The sequence below is a fragment of the Salvelinus alpinus genome, chromosome 2 (assembly GCF_045679555.1).
Source record: "Salvelinus alpinus chromosome 2, SLU_Salpinus.1, whole genome shotgun sequence".
NCBI lineage: Eukaryota > Metazoa > Chordata > Actinopteri > Salmoniformes > Salmonidae > Salvelinus > Salvelinus alpinus.
Window position 1 is genome coordinate 63,983,731 of NC_092087.1, and position 19,813 is coordinate 64,003,543.

Consider the following 19,813-nt stretch of genomic DNA (forward strand, 5'->3'; position numbering starts at 1 on the left):
CTTGCTGGAATATACTGTATAGTGAGATCCAAAAGTATTTGGACAGTGACAAATGTTTTGGTTCTGTATTCCAGCACTTTGGATTTGAAATGATACAATGACTATAAGGTTAAAGTGTAGACTGTCAGCTTTAATTTGAGGGTATTGTCATCCATATCGGGTGAACTGTTTGTCAATTATGTTAGTATTACGGAGTAAAAGTACTGTAATTTCTAGAGTGAAAAGGATGCCTGTACAGAATAAAAAAAAGTATACAGCAAAAAATGTGGCAAAGCAATACATTTTTTGTTCTGAATACAAAGTATTATGTTTCGGGCAAATACAACACATGACTGAGTACCACTCTCCATATTTTTAAGCATAGTGGTGGCTGCATCATGTTATGGGTATGCTTGTTATCATTACGGACTGGGGATTTTCAAGTTAAATAAAAAATGGAATGAAGCTAAGCACAGGTAAAATCCTAGAGGAAAACTTGGTTCAGTCTGCTTTACACCAGACACTGGGACATGAATTTACCTTTCAGCAGGACAATAACCTAAAACACAAGTCCGAATCTACACTGGAGTTGCTTACCAAGAAGATAGTGTATGTTCCTGAATACTTATGTAAATGAGATACTTCTGTGTATATTTTTCAATAAACCATTTCTAAAAACATGTTTTCACTTTGTAATTATGAGGTATTGTTTATAGATGGGTAAGAGAAAAATATGTAATCTATTTTAAATTCTGAGTGTAACAACAACATTTGGAATAAGTCAACAGGTATGAATACTTTCTGATTAAGTGTATTTGTCCAAATACTTTTGGTTCCTTAAACTGAGGGGACTATTTACAAAAAGTGATGTAATTTCTATGGATGAAAATACCCTAAAATTAAAGCGGACCGTCTGCACTTAAACATAAGTTATTGTTTTATTGCAAAGCGCTGGAGTACAGAGCCAAAACAACAAAAAATGGGTCACTGTCCAAATACTTTTGGACCTCAGTGTACATGCCTCTTAGAACTAGTGTTGGTTACTATAGCTATAGTATGTGTACCATTATTATTATCAAGTTCTATATTGCGCATCTGTATTCAAATCTGTCAGTGAAGGCATTGGTTCGATTGTTTTGTTAGTATTAGCAATTTACAAGAAATGGGTGTTTTTCCTCAAATGTTTGTAGCACTACAGTACATAAGGTTGGGGTAAATTCCTTATCAATCCAATTTCTGGAAATTATAATTAACAGAGATTCAAGATAATTGATGAATGGTCAATTCAGAAAATAAGGCCACCATGGAGAAAAGGTTACATCGCAAATGGGACCCTGTTGCCTATTTAGTGCACTACTGTTGAGCAGGGCCCATAGCAGTGCACTTTAGGGTGCCATTTGGGGGCCGCACACAATTCTCTCTGTCATCAGAATGCATCTAGGCTTGGGTGAGTCCTAGGTTTGACCAGTCTGTCTAGCATGCCCTGACCCATCTTAGCAGCTAGTAGAGACACCAAAGGGCTGCAATCTGAAGTGACCGCCAAGTCATAGGCCGTCAGACCTCTGTCGTTCTTCTTCCGAATGCTGGCGTTGCATCTGGAAGGATTGGGATGGGATAAATTAATTGACCCTGGTTATGTACAGCAGGGTTTCCCAAAATCTGGCCAGGGGCCCAACCTGGGGGCACATTTAGTTTTTTGCCCTAGCACTACACAGCTGATTCAAATAACCAACTCATCATCAAGCTTTGATTATTTGAATCAGCTGTGTAGTGTTAGGGCAAAAAACAAAATGTGGCCCAAGGACCGAGTATGGGAAACCCTGATGTACAGTATTTTGGAAATAGTAAATTCCTGATATGGGCTATGCAATGGCTTGGGGCTGTCCTACGTGCACTAAACCGGAGCATGCAGATATAAAGTATATAGCTGGTAGTCTCTTACCCTAATAGTGTCTCTGCACACTGTAAGCCCTTACTCCCAAGAGCAGCAGCCTCATGCAGAGCGGTGTTGTTCACCCTATGAAAGAAGAAAGAGAGAAACTTAACCTTTTTTAAAGTGGAAAGACACAGGAACGAGAATCCCAGGTCCAACACCTCAGATTATTTTCAGCATGACATTTATACCGGTGCGATTAATGGTTGGATGCAGCTCATGCACATGTAAAGGCTGCTACACACTACGCAGACGGAGCTTAGTTTGCGTGGAGTTTTTGTGTAGCACTTCGGGAGACAACTTCCGACAAGATTCTCCGGGGGAATCTGAATAAAAATCTGAATTACTTTAATCCGTTAGCACTGTACTTACGGTCCAGACTGCCGGTTGACGTCAGCTCCCCTTTGTACCAGCACAGGGAGAACCTCGTGGTGCTCGTGCAGCACAGCAACAACCAGGGCAGGGTGTCCGTCGCACCCCTGGCATGAGGGATCTGCACCCTGGCACAACATCGCAATGTTAGGGGCATTACAAGCATAAAATTAGATTTAATTTTTTTACCATGCCGACCCGAAAGCTGCAGTGCTGGCTCTGATATTCCTTTCACATGGATGTAACAAGATTCCAGAAACTCTGGAATCTGTGCAACCAGGTCAGCGTAGTACAGTTCGGTTCGGCTATATCAGTCGGTGTAGTTATTTCATGGTCCTTCGAGACAGAATCTTAACTAGCATCTCAATATGAACATTCCTTTTACCAGCTTTGATTAAGTTACCTCATCAAGCAGTTGCTGGACCACAGAGATCTCCCCCCTCCCGTCTGGACCAACTTCCCTCAGAAGCAGACTGTCTTTGGATGGCTTGGAAATATAAATAAATTATTGTCATAACAAATTAAGTCATTGGACATTAACACCATTCACTTACAGTTAGATATGCAGTGACCTAGCACTATTGTGAATGTGTGCATTGAAACAGATCATGCCCGTGAAATAATGCAGTTGGATTAAACTGAACTGCACTGCGGAAAGTTTGCACTTTTCCAAGGGCACAAACGACTGTAAACAAAAGTATAAAGCTATGGTTCGGTCCAGAAACAACCCCAATCCCTTAAACCCTCGGTACCTGTGGCGATCTGAAAGGATTTGACAGGGAAAAGCAATATGCCTAAAGTCCTACCAAGCCTATTGGAGAGCCGGGTGGACCATATGTGATCCTCTCAGATCTCCACAAGGGCTTGGGGTTGTTTCTGGGTTGTTCCAAGTCCGAGCCAAAGCCTCAGCTAAGAAAAAGTCCAACTCACAGGCGGTTTCTGTGCAACGTCAGAGGTCCAGCTCTGACTGAGGTTTTTCACTGTTCTCCTGGAAGCTGCAGACTTTGAGGTAGCGTTCTCACTCCCTAACAGCAACATCACAGCCAGACAACATGAATATACATAAAACTGTACCTAAAATAAATTCACATGAATATAAAGAATGGTCTAAAACAAATAATAAACCAATACTTCTGAGATGTCAACGAATAACTAAGGGTAGTATTCTGGCTTAAAAGTCAAGCATGTAGTGTCGGATTCTGGTGTATTGGTCTACACATACCCCAATGCGATGGGGGTCAGGCATGTAAATTTAGTAAGTCTCTTGTAAAAAAATCCTCTAAAGTCTCTGAATAAATAAAATATTGCGTCAGATGCTCAATTAGGGTCTGGCAGGAGAGGTTGAGAGAAAGGTACTAACGAAGTCTCCACCCCCCTAAACAGAAACGTAGTCTGTCCCCGAGATATAAGTATAAGATAGACAGTAGATGGTATTAATATCTCAAGTTGAAATAAAAAGTAGGTAGGTTTACCTTTCTCACCCAGGCTGGTCTGTCTGGCTGATAGGCCGCTCATGCCTTCCGTCACACTGCTGAGGTTCTGGTTCTCTGATAGGATAAGGGGCTTCTCAGTCCCGTCTACCTGACAGGACTAATAAAATATTTGTTGTGGGCCTTATGTTTGGCCTGAAATATGCTCCAGACAAGACAAAGAAGAATTTACTAAAGGAAAGATTTTACACAGGACAAGGAATCCCATAATGTTTAGCAAATTAAAAGTGATTGACTGGTGACATGTTACAATGTATAACAGAAATGTCCATTTAAATGTGTCCATTTCAAAGTGTCATAGCATAGCAAAAATGAAAGACCTTAGTTTTTTCAAGTCCAGCGGAGACAAAGTTGATCCTCAAACTGACTTCATAGTTGTCCTCCTGGATCACAGCTGAAACCATCTGAACCGAGGGGAAAAAAACAAGAAGCACATGAACATACATCAAAGATCATTTTTCCCTATTGTCCTGGGGATAAGGAATACTTTTATGAATACCTTCTTAGGGACATTTGCATGAATTGGAACCAATGCTACAGATAGTGTTAGGTTCCAGATAATGATAACACCTTACAGATATAGTGTGTTGTAAGACTTGTCATAAACATCTATGACACCCCCCCACACAATTTTGTCATATCCAATTGGTAGTTAGTCTTTAAAAAAAAAAAATTTTTATTTAAAAAACATATTTTTTGAATTGAATATTCGAAACATACAATATACTTGCAGTGAAGCCGCTCAATAACTACATCATACCAGTCATCCAACAGATTCCCATTCAGAGCGATACACAGAAGCATCCAGGGTCAATGCCCTGCTCAAGGGCATGTTGACCAATCTACCACCAGGCCAAAAAACGTGAACCCGAACCCTCCAAGATCCCCCCACAGTTCCCCAATAGCTGTCCCTCAACCATTTAAGACCCCTCCCACAGTCCCCCCCCAGGAAGAAAAATAAATTAAAAATACAATTAATTCCATTCCCCACCCCCCAATGCACCAATTACAGTCCAATTACAGTCTTGTCCCATCGCTGCAACTCCCGTACGGACTCGGGAGAGGCAAAGGTCGAGAGCCGTGCGTCCTCCAAAACACAACCCCGTCAAGTCGCACTGCTTGACACAATGCACGCTTAACCCTGAAGCCAGCCGCACCAATGTGTCGGAGGAAACGATGTACACTGCGACACAGCCTGGATCAAACCAGGATCTGCAGTAACGCAGCTAGCACTTCAAAGCAGTGCCTTAGACGGCTGCGCCACTCGGGAGGCCAACACTCTTTTTTAACGTCTTAGTGACACTAATGATCTTATGATGATCCTGTCTAACTTACAGTTATAGAAATACAGTTGATGTGGGAAGTTTACATACACTTAGGTTGGAGTCATTAAAACTTGTTTTTCAACCACTCCACAGATTTCTTGTTAACAAACTATAGTTTTGGCAAGTCGGTTAGGACATCTACTTTGTGCATGACAAGTAATTTTTCCAACAATTGTTTACAGACATTATTTCACTTATAATTCACTGTATCACAATTCCAGTGGGTCAGAAGTTTACATACACTAAGTTGACTGTGCCTTTAAACAGCTTGGAAAATTCCAGAAAATGATGTCATGGCTTTAGAAGCTTCTGATAGGCTAATTGACATAATTTGAGTCAATTGGAGGTGTACCTGTGGATGTATTTCAAGGCCTACCTTCAAACTCAGTGCCTCTTTGTTTGACATCATGGGAAAATCAAAAGAAATCAGCCAAGACCTCAGAAAAAAATTGTAGACCTCCACAAGTCTGGTTCAGCCTTGGGAGCAATTTCCAAACGCCTGAAGGTATCATACTTCATCTGTAGAAACAATAGGTCGCAAGTATAAACACAATGGGACCACGCAGCCGCCATACCGATCAGGAAGGAGACGCGTTCTGTCTCCTAGAGATGAACGTACTTTGGTGCGAAAAGTGCAAATCAATCCCAGAATAACAGCAAAAGACCATGTGAAGATTCTGGAGGAAACAGGTACAAAAGTATCTATATCCACAGTAAAACGAGTCCTATATTGACATAACCTGAAAGGCCGCTCAGCAAGGAAGAAGCCACTGCTCCAAAACCGCCACAAAAAAGCCAGACTACGGTTTGCAACTGCACATGGCTAAAAGATCGTACTTTTTGGAGAAATGTCCGGTCTGATGAAACAAAAATAGAACTGTTTGGCCATAATGACCATCGTTGTGTTTGGAGGAAAAGGGGGGAGGCTTGCAAGCCGAAGAACACCATCCCAACCGTGAAGCACGGGGGTGGCAGCATCATGTTGTGGGGGTGCTTTGCTGCAGGAGGGACTGGAGGGACTGGTGCACTTCACAAATAGGAAGGGAAATTATGTAGATATATTGAAGCAACATCTCAAGACATCAGTCAGGAAGTTAAAGCTTGGTCGCAAATGGGTCTTCCAAATGGACAATGACCCCAAGCATACTTCCAAAGTTGTGGCAAAATGGCTTAAGGACAACAAAGTCAAGGTATTGGAGTGGCCATCACAATGCCCTGACCTCAATCCTATAGAAAATCTGTGGGCAGAACTGAAAAAGCATGTGCGAGCAAGGAGGCCTACAAACCTGACTCAGTTACACCAGCTCTGTCAGGAGGAATGGCCCAAATTCACCCAATTTATTGTGGGAAGCTTGTGGAAGGCTACCCGAAACGTTTGACCCAAGTTAAACAATTTAGGCAATGCTAAATACTAGTAGAAAGAGGAGGAAGGGAAGCGCTACTAAGGTACACTATAGTATATTTTGGTAGATAGAAGGTGCTCTTTGGTAAAAGGGGTAAATTGGTCTTTTTAAAAACCGACGCGTTTCGGCTGCATGGCCTTCGTCAGGGAGTACTCCGCCGAAACGCGTCGGTTTAAAAAAAACTTTGTTTCTATTGAACATGCCATACTAATAAAGGCATTTTAATTAATTATATGAAGAGTGCCTTGGTCCTCCTTTCTTTTTGGCTACCAAATACTAATTGAGTGTATGTAAACTTCTGACCCACTGGGAATGTGATGAAAGAAATACAAGCTGAAATAAATCCTTCTCTCTACTATTATTCTGATATTTCACATTCTTAAAATAAAGTGGTGATCCTAACTGACCTAATACAGCGAATCTTTACTGGGATTAAATGTCAAGAATTGTGAAAACTGAGTTTAAATGTATTTGGCTAAGGTGTATGTAAACTTCCGACTTCAACTGTACACACAGGTTCATACAAGCTAATAAAACATTCTGTATCTGTTTGTTTTCAGTAAAGTATTACCAAGATGATAGCCCGGATTAGTTATGAGAGAGGCTGGTCATACCCGGCCCATGCGAGGCTCCCCTATGAGAGCCCGAAACTCAGTGTTGTTCTGAGTGTAGCTGCGCAGGTGAGCACACACATGGTCCAGCTGCTTCCTCCAGTACCCTAGAGAAGAGTGAGAGAGCGATAAAATGGAGAACGAAAGTGTCAGAGACAGTTTCTAAAAAAAGAGTCCCCAGCATTTATTTTACTACTTCGTGGTGCAAGCAATAAAACAGTAGAAGAGGTTCCTGCCTTTCCATGGGAGTTTTTCCTAGCCACCGTGCTTCTGCATTTGCATTGCTTGCTCGTTGGGGTTCTAGGCTGGGTATCTGTATAGCACTTTGTGACAACTGCTGATGTGAAAAGGGCTTCATAAAAGAAATGTGATTGATTGAGAAAGTGGTCAGCTCTGTGGCAGAGTCTTACTAACTCTGCTGGGAGGCCTGGGCTTTTGGGGCACAAATAAATGCTCTCGCCCTGTGCTTTTGCCCTGTAACCACATGGTCGCCAGTTCAAGCTTCACTGCGGCTTTTCTCCCTCTATCGCTACATTAGGGTTAGTAGTGCTCTAGGATAACATTTCCCCTAGGAACAGATCTAGGATCAACTTCCTCTCCCCCAATCCTAACCTCAACCATTATTGGGGAAAATGCTAAATTGACCCAAGATCAGCATCCAGGGGCAACTTCACCCTACACCGGTTAGCCGTTATTTAGGCACTGGCAAGCGGTCACCTCTGCCTGGGCTTATAGCTGTGAGCAGTGGTCTGCGGTCCCTCATCTGCTCCTGTCTCCTCAGCTCCAGCGCCACCTGCTGGCCCTTCCTGTGGACTTCAGTGCCCGACGGGTAGAACAAGCCCACCGTCTGAGTCTGCTGGTCCGCCCGTGCTGGTGCCGGGGCCAACGCCACACCGGGGGAAACGGAGGAGGGCACAGCCTGCCAGTTGGCAGTGGCACCGTCAGAGGTGTGAGTGGACATCTGTTGAGAGAGGGAGAAAGAAAGAAAGAAAGAAAGAAAGAAAGAAAGAAAGAAAGAAAGAAAGAAAGAAAGAAAGAAAGAAAGAAAGAAAGAAAGAAAGAAAGAAAGAAAGAAAGAGGGGGAAGAAGATGAGAAATAAGGAGAGATTGAGAAAGATAGAAATGGAGAGAAATGTTTATTTATTTAATTGTGGGAAGGATGGCTCTCACAAAACACTCAGAGAATGTACCACTGTATCACATTTAGTGACTAAGAGTGCGTGCACACACGTGTGCCCTTTTAACAAGGGTTATTAGAATCAGGGAGGGGCTCAATATCATTTCAATTCAGGAAGTAAACTGAAATTCCAATTTCCCTCAATGATTCTCTGTGAGAAGAATATGGAATTGGAATTTAAGTTTACTTCCTGAATTGACTGAATTGAAATGAAATTGACCCCCCAACCCTGTTTAGATATGAGTAAATATGGCAAGGTGAGGGACGTACTCGCTCCAACTCCAGTTTCCCCCCCATGGAATAGGCAAGGCTGGCACGTGACTCCCCCCTAGGTGGCCCCTCCAGAAACACCCCACAGGAGCCACAGAAGTTGGCATAGGGGTGGCTGCTCGCTCCGCACCGGGAGCAGATCAAACAGCTGACTGAATGGCCAGGCTGGCAGGGAGGGGCACCAGTTTACAACAGAGAATGAAATGAACAGAGGATGAAAGGTACACTTTGTGAAGAAAATGTGCGTGCTTGCTTCAGCTGTCTAAAAGTATGTTTATGGTAGTGGAAGAAGTTTAAATTGCTAGAGGCTAATGTTAACCTGGTGGAACCAGTCTCATTGCTGCTTTCAACATTCTGTTTTAGTGAAATGGATGGAAGGTTGAATGGATGGAGGAACAGATGGTTGGGGCAAGTAGTATGCTTACCTTGGAACCGCACCAGTCACAGAAGCGCGCATCCGAGTGGTTGACCCGGCTGCACTTAGAACAGGACATCATCTTGCCTGCTCCAGATGGAAGTGGCGGGGCACTCTGACCACCCAAATCAGCCTAGACAGAAAAATGTCAAAAAACCTACGGTAGCACCTTGACTTCTCAAGAAATAAAATCTAATGTGTACAATCACAACATGTAGACCAACATCTGATCATGCACAAGAGTCACTACGTCTCTCACATGGTGGGTGCTGGAGAGCTAGTGGATGTGCAGGCTTTCGTTCCAGCCCATCACTAACACCACTGACACCAGTTGTCCAAACTGAAACCATGACTAGATCATTATTTGAAACAGGTGTGTTAGTGATGGGATGGAACAAAAGCCTGCAGACCCAGTGGCTACGTACTAGTAATAGTAGGAGCGGAATGGGAGAAACCTGGTTGTATAAACTCCTCGTGGTAGTTCACGCTCTTAATATGTTGAGAGAGATACTTCTCAGAAGGTAAGTGTGATATTCAACTATAAAATATTTGAAGTGTAGTTACATTAAACTGGCTATCTGGAGCATATTATACAATAACTAAAGTATATATGTACAGTATATATGTTTTATTGTCACATACACCGGATAGGTGCAGTGAAATGTGTTGTTTTATAGGGTCAGCCATAGTACAACGGCGACCCTGGAGCAAATTAGGGTTAAGTGCCTTGCTCAAGGGCACATCAACAGATTTTTCACCTTGTTGGCTCGGATATTCAAACCAGGCAGCAACCTTTCGGTTACTGGTCCAACGCTCTAACCGCTAGGCTATCACGAAAATCTTATGTCTCGCAAACTAATGTAAACGCCCTCTTGAAACACTAGCTGCACCCTTGAAAGGCTTGTAATTATATGCTGCGGGTGGAGGTTTTTCAACTTGAGAAGTGAGTTTACCCAATTCAACTTGGTTACATTTCTTTGTAGTTTGCTTGCTTTCTGACTAATTTCATACTACAACAAAAACCTAGGCATTTATACAAGTCTAAACTAAGCCTAATAAGGATAATTAGGCTACTATAATACAATCAATGAACTCTTACAGTGGGTGGCTGCAGTAGTTTAGTTTCACAGGTGACACAATTTGAGATATGCGGAGGGTTTCCAGTTCCACATGACGGACAGATCACCTTGTTCTACAGCACAGAAAAAGGAAGCGAGTGGACAGGTGTACACACACACACACACACACACACACACACACACACACACACACACACGCACACGCACACACAGAGTGCAAGTGAAAAAAACTATCCATTTACACTGCTTTGGATTGAAAAGGTAAATGTTAACACACCTGCAAATAAAGTAATCTATATTCAAACGTGTATATGTGCAAAGTCACAAGGTGTTTGAAAGCGGAGTGTTTGTGGCAGTAAACTTGATATCTACCTGGAGTCTTAAGCTGGCCTGAGGCTGGAGCTGGGGGCTCATGGGGGCCTCACATACCACACATGTGGGGGTGTTGACAGGCACCATTGTTTTACAGTGGACACACAAGCCCATCTAAAAACAAAAGAAAACCCAAACCTGGGCTGGTAAACATTGAATTGAAATGCCAGAATGAACACACAGGCCAAATTGAACATTGAATTGAAAGGCCTGAATGAACATACAGACCTGTTATCCTTGGGTGACTTAAGGGGGGAAAACTACTGAAAACACTGAATAACACTAAACTGCATTTCAATTTTGCAGCTATATACTGCAATATTCAAAAGTATATCCAAATCCTTTTTGTGATTTTCCCTGAAATCATATTATTTTGTGGTGGCATTTTTCTGCATCTTAAAACAAACACAGTCAAATTAACCTAATGTTAAATGCCACACTGTAAAATGTGCATACAATCAAAGAGTAGGCCATCAACAAAATGTTAACAATAGTAGCAGTTTCAATAGTAGAAGGTGGTTTTAGGACTGGGGTGATACCTGTCCACCCTCTGTGGGTGGCAGCCTCTGGCCTGGCACAGGCAGCACAGCGGTGCCACACTGCAGACAAAAGCGGGCAAAGGGGTCTGAGGGGCGATGGCTCAAGCACTTCGCACACCTGGGGAAAGGTAGAAGTTGCGAGAGATCATTCGCTTCTCCATTAGAAACAATCTCTCTGCATCTTTGTCTCATGCTTTTTCTCTTTCTTTCTCGCTCTCTCGCTTTCTATTCACTCACCTCAGAAAGTCTGTCTCCCTTTGGATCCTTGACATTTGAGTGCTGGTTAGGTTTTTGAAGGGACTGTCTTCCAAGCTTGCATTCTGAAAGACCATTTAACACCAAATAATGAATGTTCTGTGGCGTTCTAAGTAAGGAGCTGTATTTGCTCATATGATTGTCATACCATCTATGCATGGTATGACAATGACAATAGGCTAACTTGGAACACCAGGGTTGTGGGTTTGATTCCCGCATGGGTCACAATGTATTTGTTAACGCTTAGCAGATTCTGATAATTGACCATATTACAACCAGTCACCATCATCCCCGTAATAATGATATAATATAATTGATAATATAAATATAATTATAAACCGGGTGGTTCGAGCCCTAAGGGCTCTGCGTTGGGTCGTGCCTAAGAACAGCCCCTAGCCGTGGTATATTGGCCATATAACACACTCCCTCGGGCCTTACTGCTTAAATAATATTCACAATATATTTTTGGTGAATGTACCAGTGTCTGAGAACGATGTGAAGACATGGGCTCCGGAGCAGGGGACACAAGCCCTAGACGGCTGCTGAGGAACCGTGGACCTTTAGGGGGCCGGTAGGTCTTTGGCACTAAAGAGGACACACATTACCTATTACCAAAACGTACACGCTCTTACACTGCATAACATTCATAAACTATCAAGAATCCACTTCATATTATAAAGGATATTATTGATAGCTTATGACAGTTATAAGGTTTATAAGTATTATATGAATCTCCATATATATAGTAAATGTCCGTTTGACAGTGTTCGCACCATTGAGATCCTATTCTAATTCCCAATTCTATGGTATGCACTGACACAGCAGCTTGCACTTATTGAGACAAGCATTTCGAAATGCTGATATTGAGTTTATAACAGTGTTTCACATTGCACATGAATATGATATTTAGTACTTACATTACAGTATGACAGTTGTATGGTCAAGTAAACACAAATATTTTTATAGGGAAGAGGGAAATAGCCCTTTAGGGAAATTGGTATTGAGCTATCTTTGTGACGTTGTTTAGGCAGTGTAAATTGCTCATCAGTAAAAGTTATTCAATTAGACATACCTTGAAGCTTCAGTGAGGCATCTCCAGAGCCGTTCGCTGTCCCCATCTCCTGTGAGAAACAGTACAATACAATAGACCCACAGTAACAGTATACTCAGCTTCCCCTCAGCTTGTTCAGAACACATATTGATGCAGATGACAACACATTTGTTTGAATGCTCCATCATTGTAATGCATACAGTTTTCATGAGAATGCCTTAGCGCTTGATGTAGCCTAACATGCAATAACAGTTGTGTCAGTTATGTCACGTCATTGCTAGGCTTCCCCAGAAAATCTGTGAAGAAGCATGACATTTTAGTAAAGTTTTAGAGATTCATAGCGAATTTAATGCAGACTGGCAATGTGACATATCTTGTCATAAGCTGTCGTTACATGTCAAACTTCACACAACATTGAAATGAAGTGTTAGCATGCAAATATGCCTGACTATACCTGTCTAGGGAGGTCTCGTTCATACTCCTTCAGAAAGTGATCTTCCTTGTCCTCAATGGAAGGTGGCTCGTTTGAGGGCACATACTCCACCAGAAATAGCTTGGTGACAATGGCACTCTCTCGACCATCCCTAAGGCAGATAAACATAAGGTCAGTTGCAGTCATCAATTATCCATAATAGCAATTATTATAACATAACAGCACCAGACCTCAGTCAAATAAGCATTTAGGGTACCCTTGATTTTGCTTGGGAGTTTGCACTTTTGGGACTATTATGTTGATTCAATTGTACAGGGAAAACGAAATAATATTTGACCCAAGACTGAATGGCAATGAAACAATAAATGTCTTTGTGTGATATATTTTTGTAGAATCCTTTCACAATCCAACCTGGTGATAGCCAGAGCTTTGACTGACACTTTGCCCTCAGGTAAGCGTATTGGTCCGCTATACTTCAAAGTGCTGTTCTCTCCAAACCCTGGTCTCTTCGTCACCTCTGGTTTAGTACCATCCAGAGTGTAGTAGATAGTGACATCTGGGGTATCTAGGCAGCAATATATGTTGTTTGTCAAAAACCTTTGAATCTAGGGCAGATGTTATCTATCAGTGCATTGTGGATCTCATTTTTAAAAATGAAACAATGTTCAAACATAAAAGTGGTACATAATATATATTAATGTTTACTCTAGCAACATCCACACATTATGGATACACGCATGTTTTCACCTGATTTGAGCTCAACAGGAGTTGTGGTGTCTATCTCATGCTTGGCTTTACCAGGAGGGGGGATTCGAATCGGTATGATGAGAGGCACCACAATGCAACCGGCTGCCATATTCGGTCCTATAATAAAAATGCATTCGGCTATAACAACCTTTTCATCAGTCCATTGCAAAAGTCACATGTTTTATTATAAAATGTTTAAGCGGGATAAAGGCGTTTTTCTACCTGATATAGATGCGTTGATCAGTGACCACTGATGTTTCAATGCCTATTCGAAGCAGCAACGGAGAAACATACTCCTTAGCAACCACCACAGCCAATGGCAGGATTCACAATGTTTTCATTGTTTATTCTCAACTTTCATTATATTAGTTATAATTTTGCAATTCCTGAAATACTTGTTGAACTTTGAATGCTCGCGCCATAGAAATGTAATTCACTGCGTTCTATGCATGTCTTGCAGGCTCTTTCATTATATTCAAGTCAACCATTATCTAAGCATCTTTGTTATTGTTACAAAATGCACCGACTGCTTTGCTATCACTCACTAAATTCAAAAATACTGATGACAATAGGCTGAGAAAAGAAATCTAATTATAAATTAATTTAACTACAGTGAAAAGTATTTTCTACAGGCAATTTCTGTCCTTCTATATAGCCAACCGAATGCGACTTGGACCCAAAGTCACATGTTCAAATGTTGATTAATTGCATTCCTAGCTAGCTACCTAACTAACTAAACAAACAAACAAACATACAATATTTTACAATTCTCCACGATGGCGGATGTTAAAGTTAAGAAAGAATCCACAGATCCTGTAGACATTGAAAACAGGTTTGTCGCTATCAAGAAGTCCCTAGCATAGGCTAGCTCGCAACCTAGTTAGCTAGGTAGCTGTCTATTTTCACTTGCTCAAATGGGCTACATTTGACCAACTATAGTAGCTAGCAAGACTTAGACCAAGGGACTTAACATTAGCTACTTTTAAATATGCCTTATACAACTAAACAAAGCTGCTAAAGAAGGCGTTTCAATTAATTCAGCCATGTTTTTAATCCTAAACTCCTAGACCCACAAGTTTGACAATGACAGTTTGATTCATGTAGCTAACTACTGTATAATACATGAACTAGCTACTGTAATGCTCGTCATCTACTAGTTAGACTAGCTATCTAGCTACGTCAATCATTATTTCTGAATAAGCAGTAAGAGATTTATAGTTGAACTTATAGTAAATCTGATGTCCTGACTACCTAGGTTCCTAACTAACGTTAATGTTCTCCACTATTATAAAGGATAAAGGCACTCTGTCAACAGTTCCCTCATGGAATAACAGACCAGGTGATCCAGAATGACATGCCTCATTTGGAGGGTCAACAGAGAGCCATGGCCATCAACAGACTACTGTCATTGGTAAGTGGCACAGGTGTAGCCGTGGTGCCAGTCCGTTTCTGCTCTCTTAACGACTCCTTATGAAATTGTGATGCCAATAGGCTCAATAGTTCTGGTTGATAGCGCAATGCTGAGGATAAGAATATTGTAAACAAGTTTGTTTTTGTGCACACAGGGTCAGTTGGACCTTCTACGAAACAGCTCAGGACTTCTATACCGCATGAAGGATGCCCAAACAGCAGGGTAAATGTCAGCATCGTCATTTAACAATGTTTTTTTTTAAGGAAGCCTTTTATTTTTGGATGATTGGTGACTTTAACTGTGTTTTATTATGTCCCAAAGCAAAATGAAAGGCTCTGACAATCAAGAGAAGCTGGTGTATCAGGTCATTGAGGATGCAGGGAACAAAGGTAGGAATTTCAGAGGGGTCCTGTCCAGACAACCCCTAGCCCCTGTCCCCTTAGGTAGCCTACTTGGGTAGATCAGACAGAATTGGATAGGTATAAGCTAGTCTAGATGACTAGGCTTGGTGACATTTTCCCCATATTGTTTACATCTATCCAATCCTCTCAGATCTACCCAAGTGCTATGGGGTAAGAGATGGGAGTTGTCTTTGGATGGGGCCATCAAGTTCATTCAAACCTGGCCAACTCACCCAGTTCACACTTGACACTTCACACTTGACACTTCACAGTATCCACAACCACATTATTTTCCATTAGTGTATTTCTTTGTGAAATGTTCTTTCTTTTTGTATATTTATGAACTATCCTCTTGCTTTTACACAGGGATCTGGAGCAGGGACATTAGATATAAGAGCAACCTTCCTCTGACAGAGATCAACAAGATCCTCAAGAACCTAGAGAGCAAGAAGCTGATCAAGGCTGTGAAATCAGTGGCTGTGAGTCGAGCTTCAAACACTAAAATATTCTGAAATGCATGTTTTAAAAACCAGCGATAAATAATTGAATCAAGAAAAGCACCACTTAATAATATGAATGCATCAGCAGTCATGCTATCCAAACTCTGTATAATTGTTTAGTCTCACTTATAATGAGTTATTGTTGTTGTTTGTCCAGGCGTCAAAGAAGAAGGTTTACATGCTATACAACCTGCAGCCAGACCGCTCGGTGACTGGGGGAGCCTGGTACAGTGACCAGGACTTTGAGTCTGAGTTTGTGGAGGTTCTCAATCAGCAGTGTTTCAAATTCCTTCAGAGTAAGGTGAGGGTTCCACTGAATGGGAGTGGGACAACTGTCTTACGATGGACAAGTCACATAAATTAAAAGGGTGTGTTCTGTACTGAAAATGTTTGGAAATAAGCTACTAATTACACTGATTTTATATGAGCACATCAACGTTGGGAACCGTGCAAAGCATGCTTCAACCTAATAGATTATGCCATGAAGAAAAACTTTACGGCTTCTGGGGCACTTGCATTTGTTTTGGAATGCATCCTACAATTCTTCCAATTCTAAACGCAGGGCTGGTTGACATAGCCAGAAACGACTCTGGCTCTTAGTTATAAGCTATCTGGTAACCAAGAGTTTACTAAGACATAATTTCTACGGTCATGTTGGTTTGTTTGTCACCCTCTAGGCCGAGGTGGCGAGGGACAGCAAGCAGAACCCCATGGTGCAAAGAAACAGTTCCTTTGCCAACTCTCACGAAGTGTGGAAGTATATTTGTGAACTTGGCATCAGCAAGGTGAGACTGCTGCTGGCTACATTCTGTTTGGTTTTGACTGCAATTTTGTCACGTTTTTACAGGTAACGGCCATAGTTGTCAAGACCAGGGTGGAATCCTCCACTGGTTGGTCAGGACCGGGGCATATTTGTCCATACTTAGTACTATTTTCACACTATTGACCAAACAGAGCTGTACTGTCTGCACTGGCCTGGTTATGAATATGCTATAGTTGCAGGAAATGGTCTAGAAAGGTCCATGCAAAAAGAAAATATCAGAGCCAACAAAGTATGGTTGGTACTCTGTACAAATAAGGTGAAAAGGGTACAATGTGAGGGAGTCAAATGTAACAACTGTCTCACCTTTTTAGCATACAGTTGCTATGTATTTCCTATGGAGGTTGTAAGTCTGAATATTGCACTTTGTGTACAGGTGGACCTGTCTATGGAGGACATTGAGACTATTCTGAACACACTCATCTACGACGGCAAGGTGGAGTTGACCATCATCGCGGCCAAGGAGGGCACTGTGGGCAGTGTGGACGGCCAGATGAAGCTGTACAGAGGGGTCAACCCCATCATCCAGCCCACGGGCCTGGTCAAAGCGCCCTGTGGCCTCTGTCCGGTGAGCCCCCCTTCACAGGCAACAGCAGCCAAGTGGCTCCGTTTCAATATCCATACCAGCATATCACTTGGTATTAAACATCGCATTGGGGACATACACTGAGTGCACAAAATATTAGGAACACCTTTTCCGTGACCGACTGTCCAGGTGAAAGCTATGATCCTTATTGATGTGACTTGTTAAATCCACTTCAATCAGTGTAAATGAAGGGGAGGAGACAGGTTAAAGAAGGATTTTTAAGCCTTGAGACAATTGAGACATGGATTGTGTGTGTGCCATTCAGAGGGTGAATGGCAAGACAAAAAATGTAAGTGCCTTTGAACAGGGTATGGTAGTAGGTGCCAGGCGCACCGGTTTGTGTTAAGAACTGCAACGCTGCTAGGTTTTACTCGCTCAACAGTTTCCTGTGTGTATTAAGAAGGGTCCACCACCCAAAGGACATCCAGTCAAGTTGACACAACTGTGGGAAGCATGGGCCTCTGTGGAATGGTCTTGACACCTTGTAGAGTCCATGTTCAGATGAATTGAGGCTGTTCTGAGGGCAAAAGGGGGGTGCATCAATGTTAAGGTGTTCCTGTACACTGTGTATACCAGTGGTCACCAACCGGTCGATCTTCACGGCATTCCTAGTCGATAGCCAAATATTTCTGTAGAAAAGCCAACGAACGATAAAGGCCTGCGCTCCTTTTTTTAAATTGTGTTGAGCTGTTGCCGGTAGGTGCACTTGATTCAAAGGTCCTGTGCACCGGGTAAGCAAAGTGTTCCCATGAGACAAACTCCGCCTACCCGGCGGACCGGCAAATCTGTGACTAAATCGAGTGTACCTACTGCACTGCCCAATCGGATAGCTCAAATCACCGTGGCTACAGAGCTTCCATGACCCTGGCCACAGCCAAGTTTAATAGGCTGCTAGCCTTCGTAATATTGAATCACATTTAAAACCATGACCACAGAGAGACTGTCAACGAATTCAGCAAAGAGCTGCTGTTTTTATGAGTGAGTTCATGTTTAAGTTTTTATTCAACACTATTACAAAACGCGCTTCTCGATACTTTCGCTCGGGCTGCAGCTGCAATGAATGAGTAGCCAAGTATTGATAGTCCTGCATTTTATTATTATTATTATTAGCAGCTCGTCGTGTCGATTTTAAGATGATGGAATATTTAACTTTCTCTGGTCATAGGAACAACATGAATTTGTGCATGAGGCAGATGCGGTGCGACTTGAGTTTTGCCATCAGGTGGAAGACTGTGTCCCCTCTCTCTGGTCAGTCTCACCGGAGGAAAGGAATGAGAGAGCAGGAGGTTGGGGAAAATCGTTTTGAACGGTCATCCAACTCGGAATTCCAAGTCGGAAACTCGGGCGCCTTTCTTGAGCTCCGACTTTTCGACCTGAAGATCACTGACGTCGTGATTTGATCTCGTTGACCATCGGATGCAGGTACCACCAGTCCAGTAAAATTAAAAAGCAAATTATTTCAATTCATGCTCCACAGTGCCTCACAAGTGCTAAACCAACTGATCTCTTTTGTTATCAAAGCTCGAGTTTTGAAATATAATATAGTCTGATTAACAGTATTGGCAGGCCAATCATATAGCCAATATGCTGTGATAATGTATTAGGCCTACTGCCCAAACCTCATTATTACAAAACTGTTTGTGTGAGGTTAATGTAAAAAACAAACATCTGAGGAATAGATCTCAGCTTGCTTTTTGACTGCGAAAGTGATCTTGACTCAGAAAAGGTTGGTGACCACTGGTGTATACTAACACTGAAACTACATCACCAGTGTTGCGTTTTCCTTCATTAGCGTTGTTTATAGTTTGCTACACCAAAAGCAGCAAACGGCGGCACAAATCAAAAGAGCCAGCCACTTTATCAGTTGAGAATGCTTCAGAGACACATAAACACACATACCCTGTATAGTTTGGCCGTAAGTGGTATGCTAGTGTGGACATTGGAGTGCCCGGTCACTCGTCAAATACTAGAAAGGCATGTTTTGACCTTGGGCTGGGCAGAAAGAAAGCAGACCTGCAGAGTTCTGATCCTAAATGTTTTACTATTTCTATTCAAAGTACTTTACCTGTAGCCAGATAGCCAGCAGGAAATGCTAGAAAAAGGTCAAGTAAGTATGGTGATGCAAGAGTGTACTTTTTTTTTAAATTTAACCAGGCAAGTCAGATAAGAACAAATTCTTATTTACAATGATGGCCTATCTGGGAACAGTGGGTTCAGGGACAAAACGACAGATTTTTTATCTTGTCAACTCGGCGATTCGATCCCGCAACCTTTCGCTTACTGGCCCAACGCTCTAACCACTAGGCTACCTGCCACCCCTAATCTCTACTAAATCTATTTCTCTCTTCTCTTAGGTGTTTGATGATTGTCATGAAGGAGGCGAGATATCCCCCTCTAACTGTGTGTATATGGCAGAGTGGCTGGACATTTGATCAGTGACTTAGCTTGTTTAGTTTTTTTTCCTCTGTGGAAAAGTTTCATGTAATTTTTTTTCTTCTAGCAACCTGAAGATATTTTTATTCATACAGGGCTTAATAAATATTTTAAGACTGACTGAGAACGTCTACTCTCCTTGGGAATGTAACAGGCTCAATTGTGTCCTGCCGCTACATTTATCTATAATTTTTTAAATAAAATGTTTAAT

At 42.1% G+C, this 19,813-nt stretch overlaps 2 protein-coding genes across 3 annotated transcripts; one reads left to right on the top strand and one right to left on the bottom strand.

Annotated features, from left to right (window-relative positions):
• Positions 1-109: 109 nt before the first annotated feature.
• dzank1 (double zinc ribbon and ankyrin repeat domains 1) lies at positions 110-14,026 on the bottom strand. 2 transcript variants are annotated; one of them, XM_071387655.1, is made up of 21 exons: positions 13,674-14,026; positions 13,452-13,568; positions 13,116-13,269; positions 12,726-12,855; positions 12,293-12,341; positions 11,699-11,805; positions 11,203-11,285; positions 10,966-11,083; positions 10,427-10,540; positions 10,075-10,167; positions 8,986-9,108; positions 8,561-8,725; positions 7,831-8,074; positions 7,117-7,220; positions 4,095-4,178; positions 3,757-3,865; positions 3,215-3,309; positions 2,688-2,771; positions 2,285-2,412; positions 1,922-1,996; positions 110-1,574 (listed from the first exon to the last, which is right to left on the bottom strand). In XM_071387655.1, exons 2-21 carry the CDS (start codon positions 13,558-13,560, stop codon positions 1,406-1,408), a joined length of 2,337 nt encoding a protein of 778 aa, XP_071243756.1. In that variant the 5' UTR covers positions 13,561-13,568; positions 13,674-14,026; the 3' UTR covers positions 110-1,405. The 2 variants fall into 2 exon arrangements, with proteins under 2 accessions (XP_071243756.1, XP_071243746.1); XM_071387645.1 differs by having other exon boundaries at positions 3,757-3,874; positions 13,674-14,025.
• Positions 14,027-14,099: 73 nt separating this feature from the next.
• On the top strand, positions 14,100-19,722 carry polr3f (polymerase (RNA) III (DNA directed) polypeptide F). The gene is made up of 9 exons (XM_071387666.1): positions 14,100-14,283; positions 14,745-14,862; positions 15,017-15,084; positions 15,184-15,251; positions 15,630-15,742; positions 15,921-16,064; positions 16,441-16,548; positions 16,960-17,151; positions 19,524-19,722. Exons 1-9 carry the CDS (start codon positions 14,228-14,230, stop codon positions 19,599-19,601), a joined length of 945 nt encoding a protein of 314 aa, XP_071243767.1. The 5' UTR covers positions 14,100-14,227; the 3' UTR covers positions 19,602-19,722.
• Positions 19,723-19,813: the final 91 nt, after the last annotated feature.

What these genes read in the sequence shown, in the direction of transcription:
- polr3f (XM_071387666.1), top strand. Translation starts at nt 14,228, where the DNA reads ATGGCGGATGTTAAAGTTAAGAAAGAATCCACAGATCCTGTAGACATT. An exon ending in AGGCTGTGAAATCAGTGGCT is followed by an intron (nt 15,743 to 15,920) that starts GTGAGTCGAGCT and finishes TTGTTTGTCCAG; the next exon opens with GCGTCAAAGAAGAAGGTTTA. An exon ending in TCAAATTCCTTCAGAGTAAG is followed by an intron (nt 16,065 to 16,440) that starts GTGAGGGTTCCA and finishes GTCACCCTCTAG; the next exon opens with GCCGAGGTGGCGAGGGACAG.
- dzank1 (XM_071387645.1), bottom strand. Translation starts at nt 13,560, where the DNA reads ATGGCAGCCGGTTGCATTGTGGTGCCTCTCATCATACCGATTCGAATC. An exon ending in AAAGCTCTGGCTATCACCAG is followed by an intron (nt 12,856 to 13,115) that starts GTTGGATTGTGA and finishes TATCTGCCTTAG; the next exon opens with GGATGGTCGAGAGAGTGCCA. An exon ending in CTGGACTTGAAAAAACTAAG is followed by an intron (nt 3,875 to 4,094) that starts GTCTTTCATTTT and finishes ATATTTTATTAG; the next exon opens with TCCTGTCAGGTAGACGGGAC.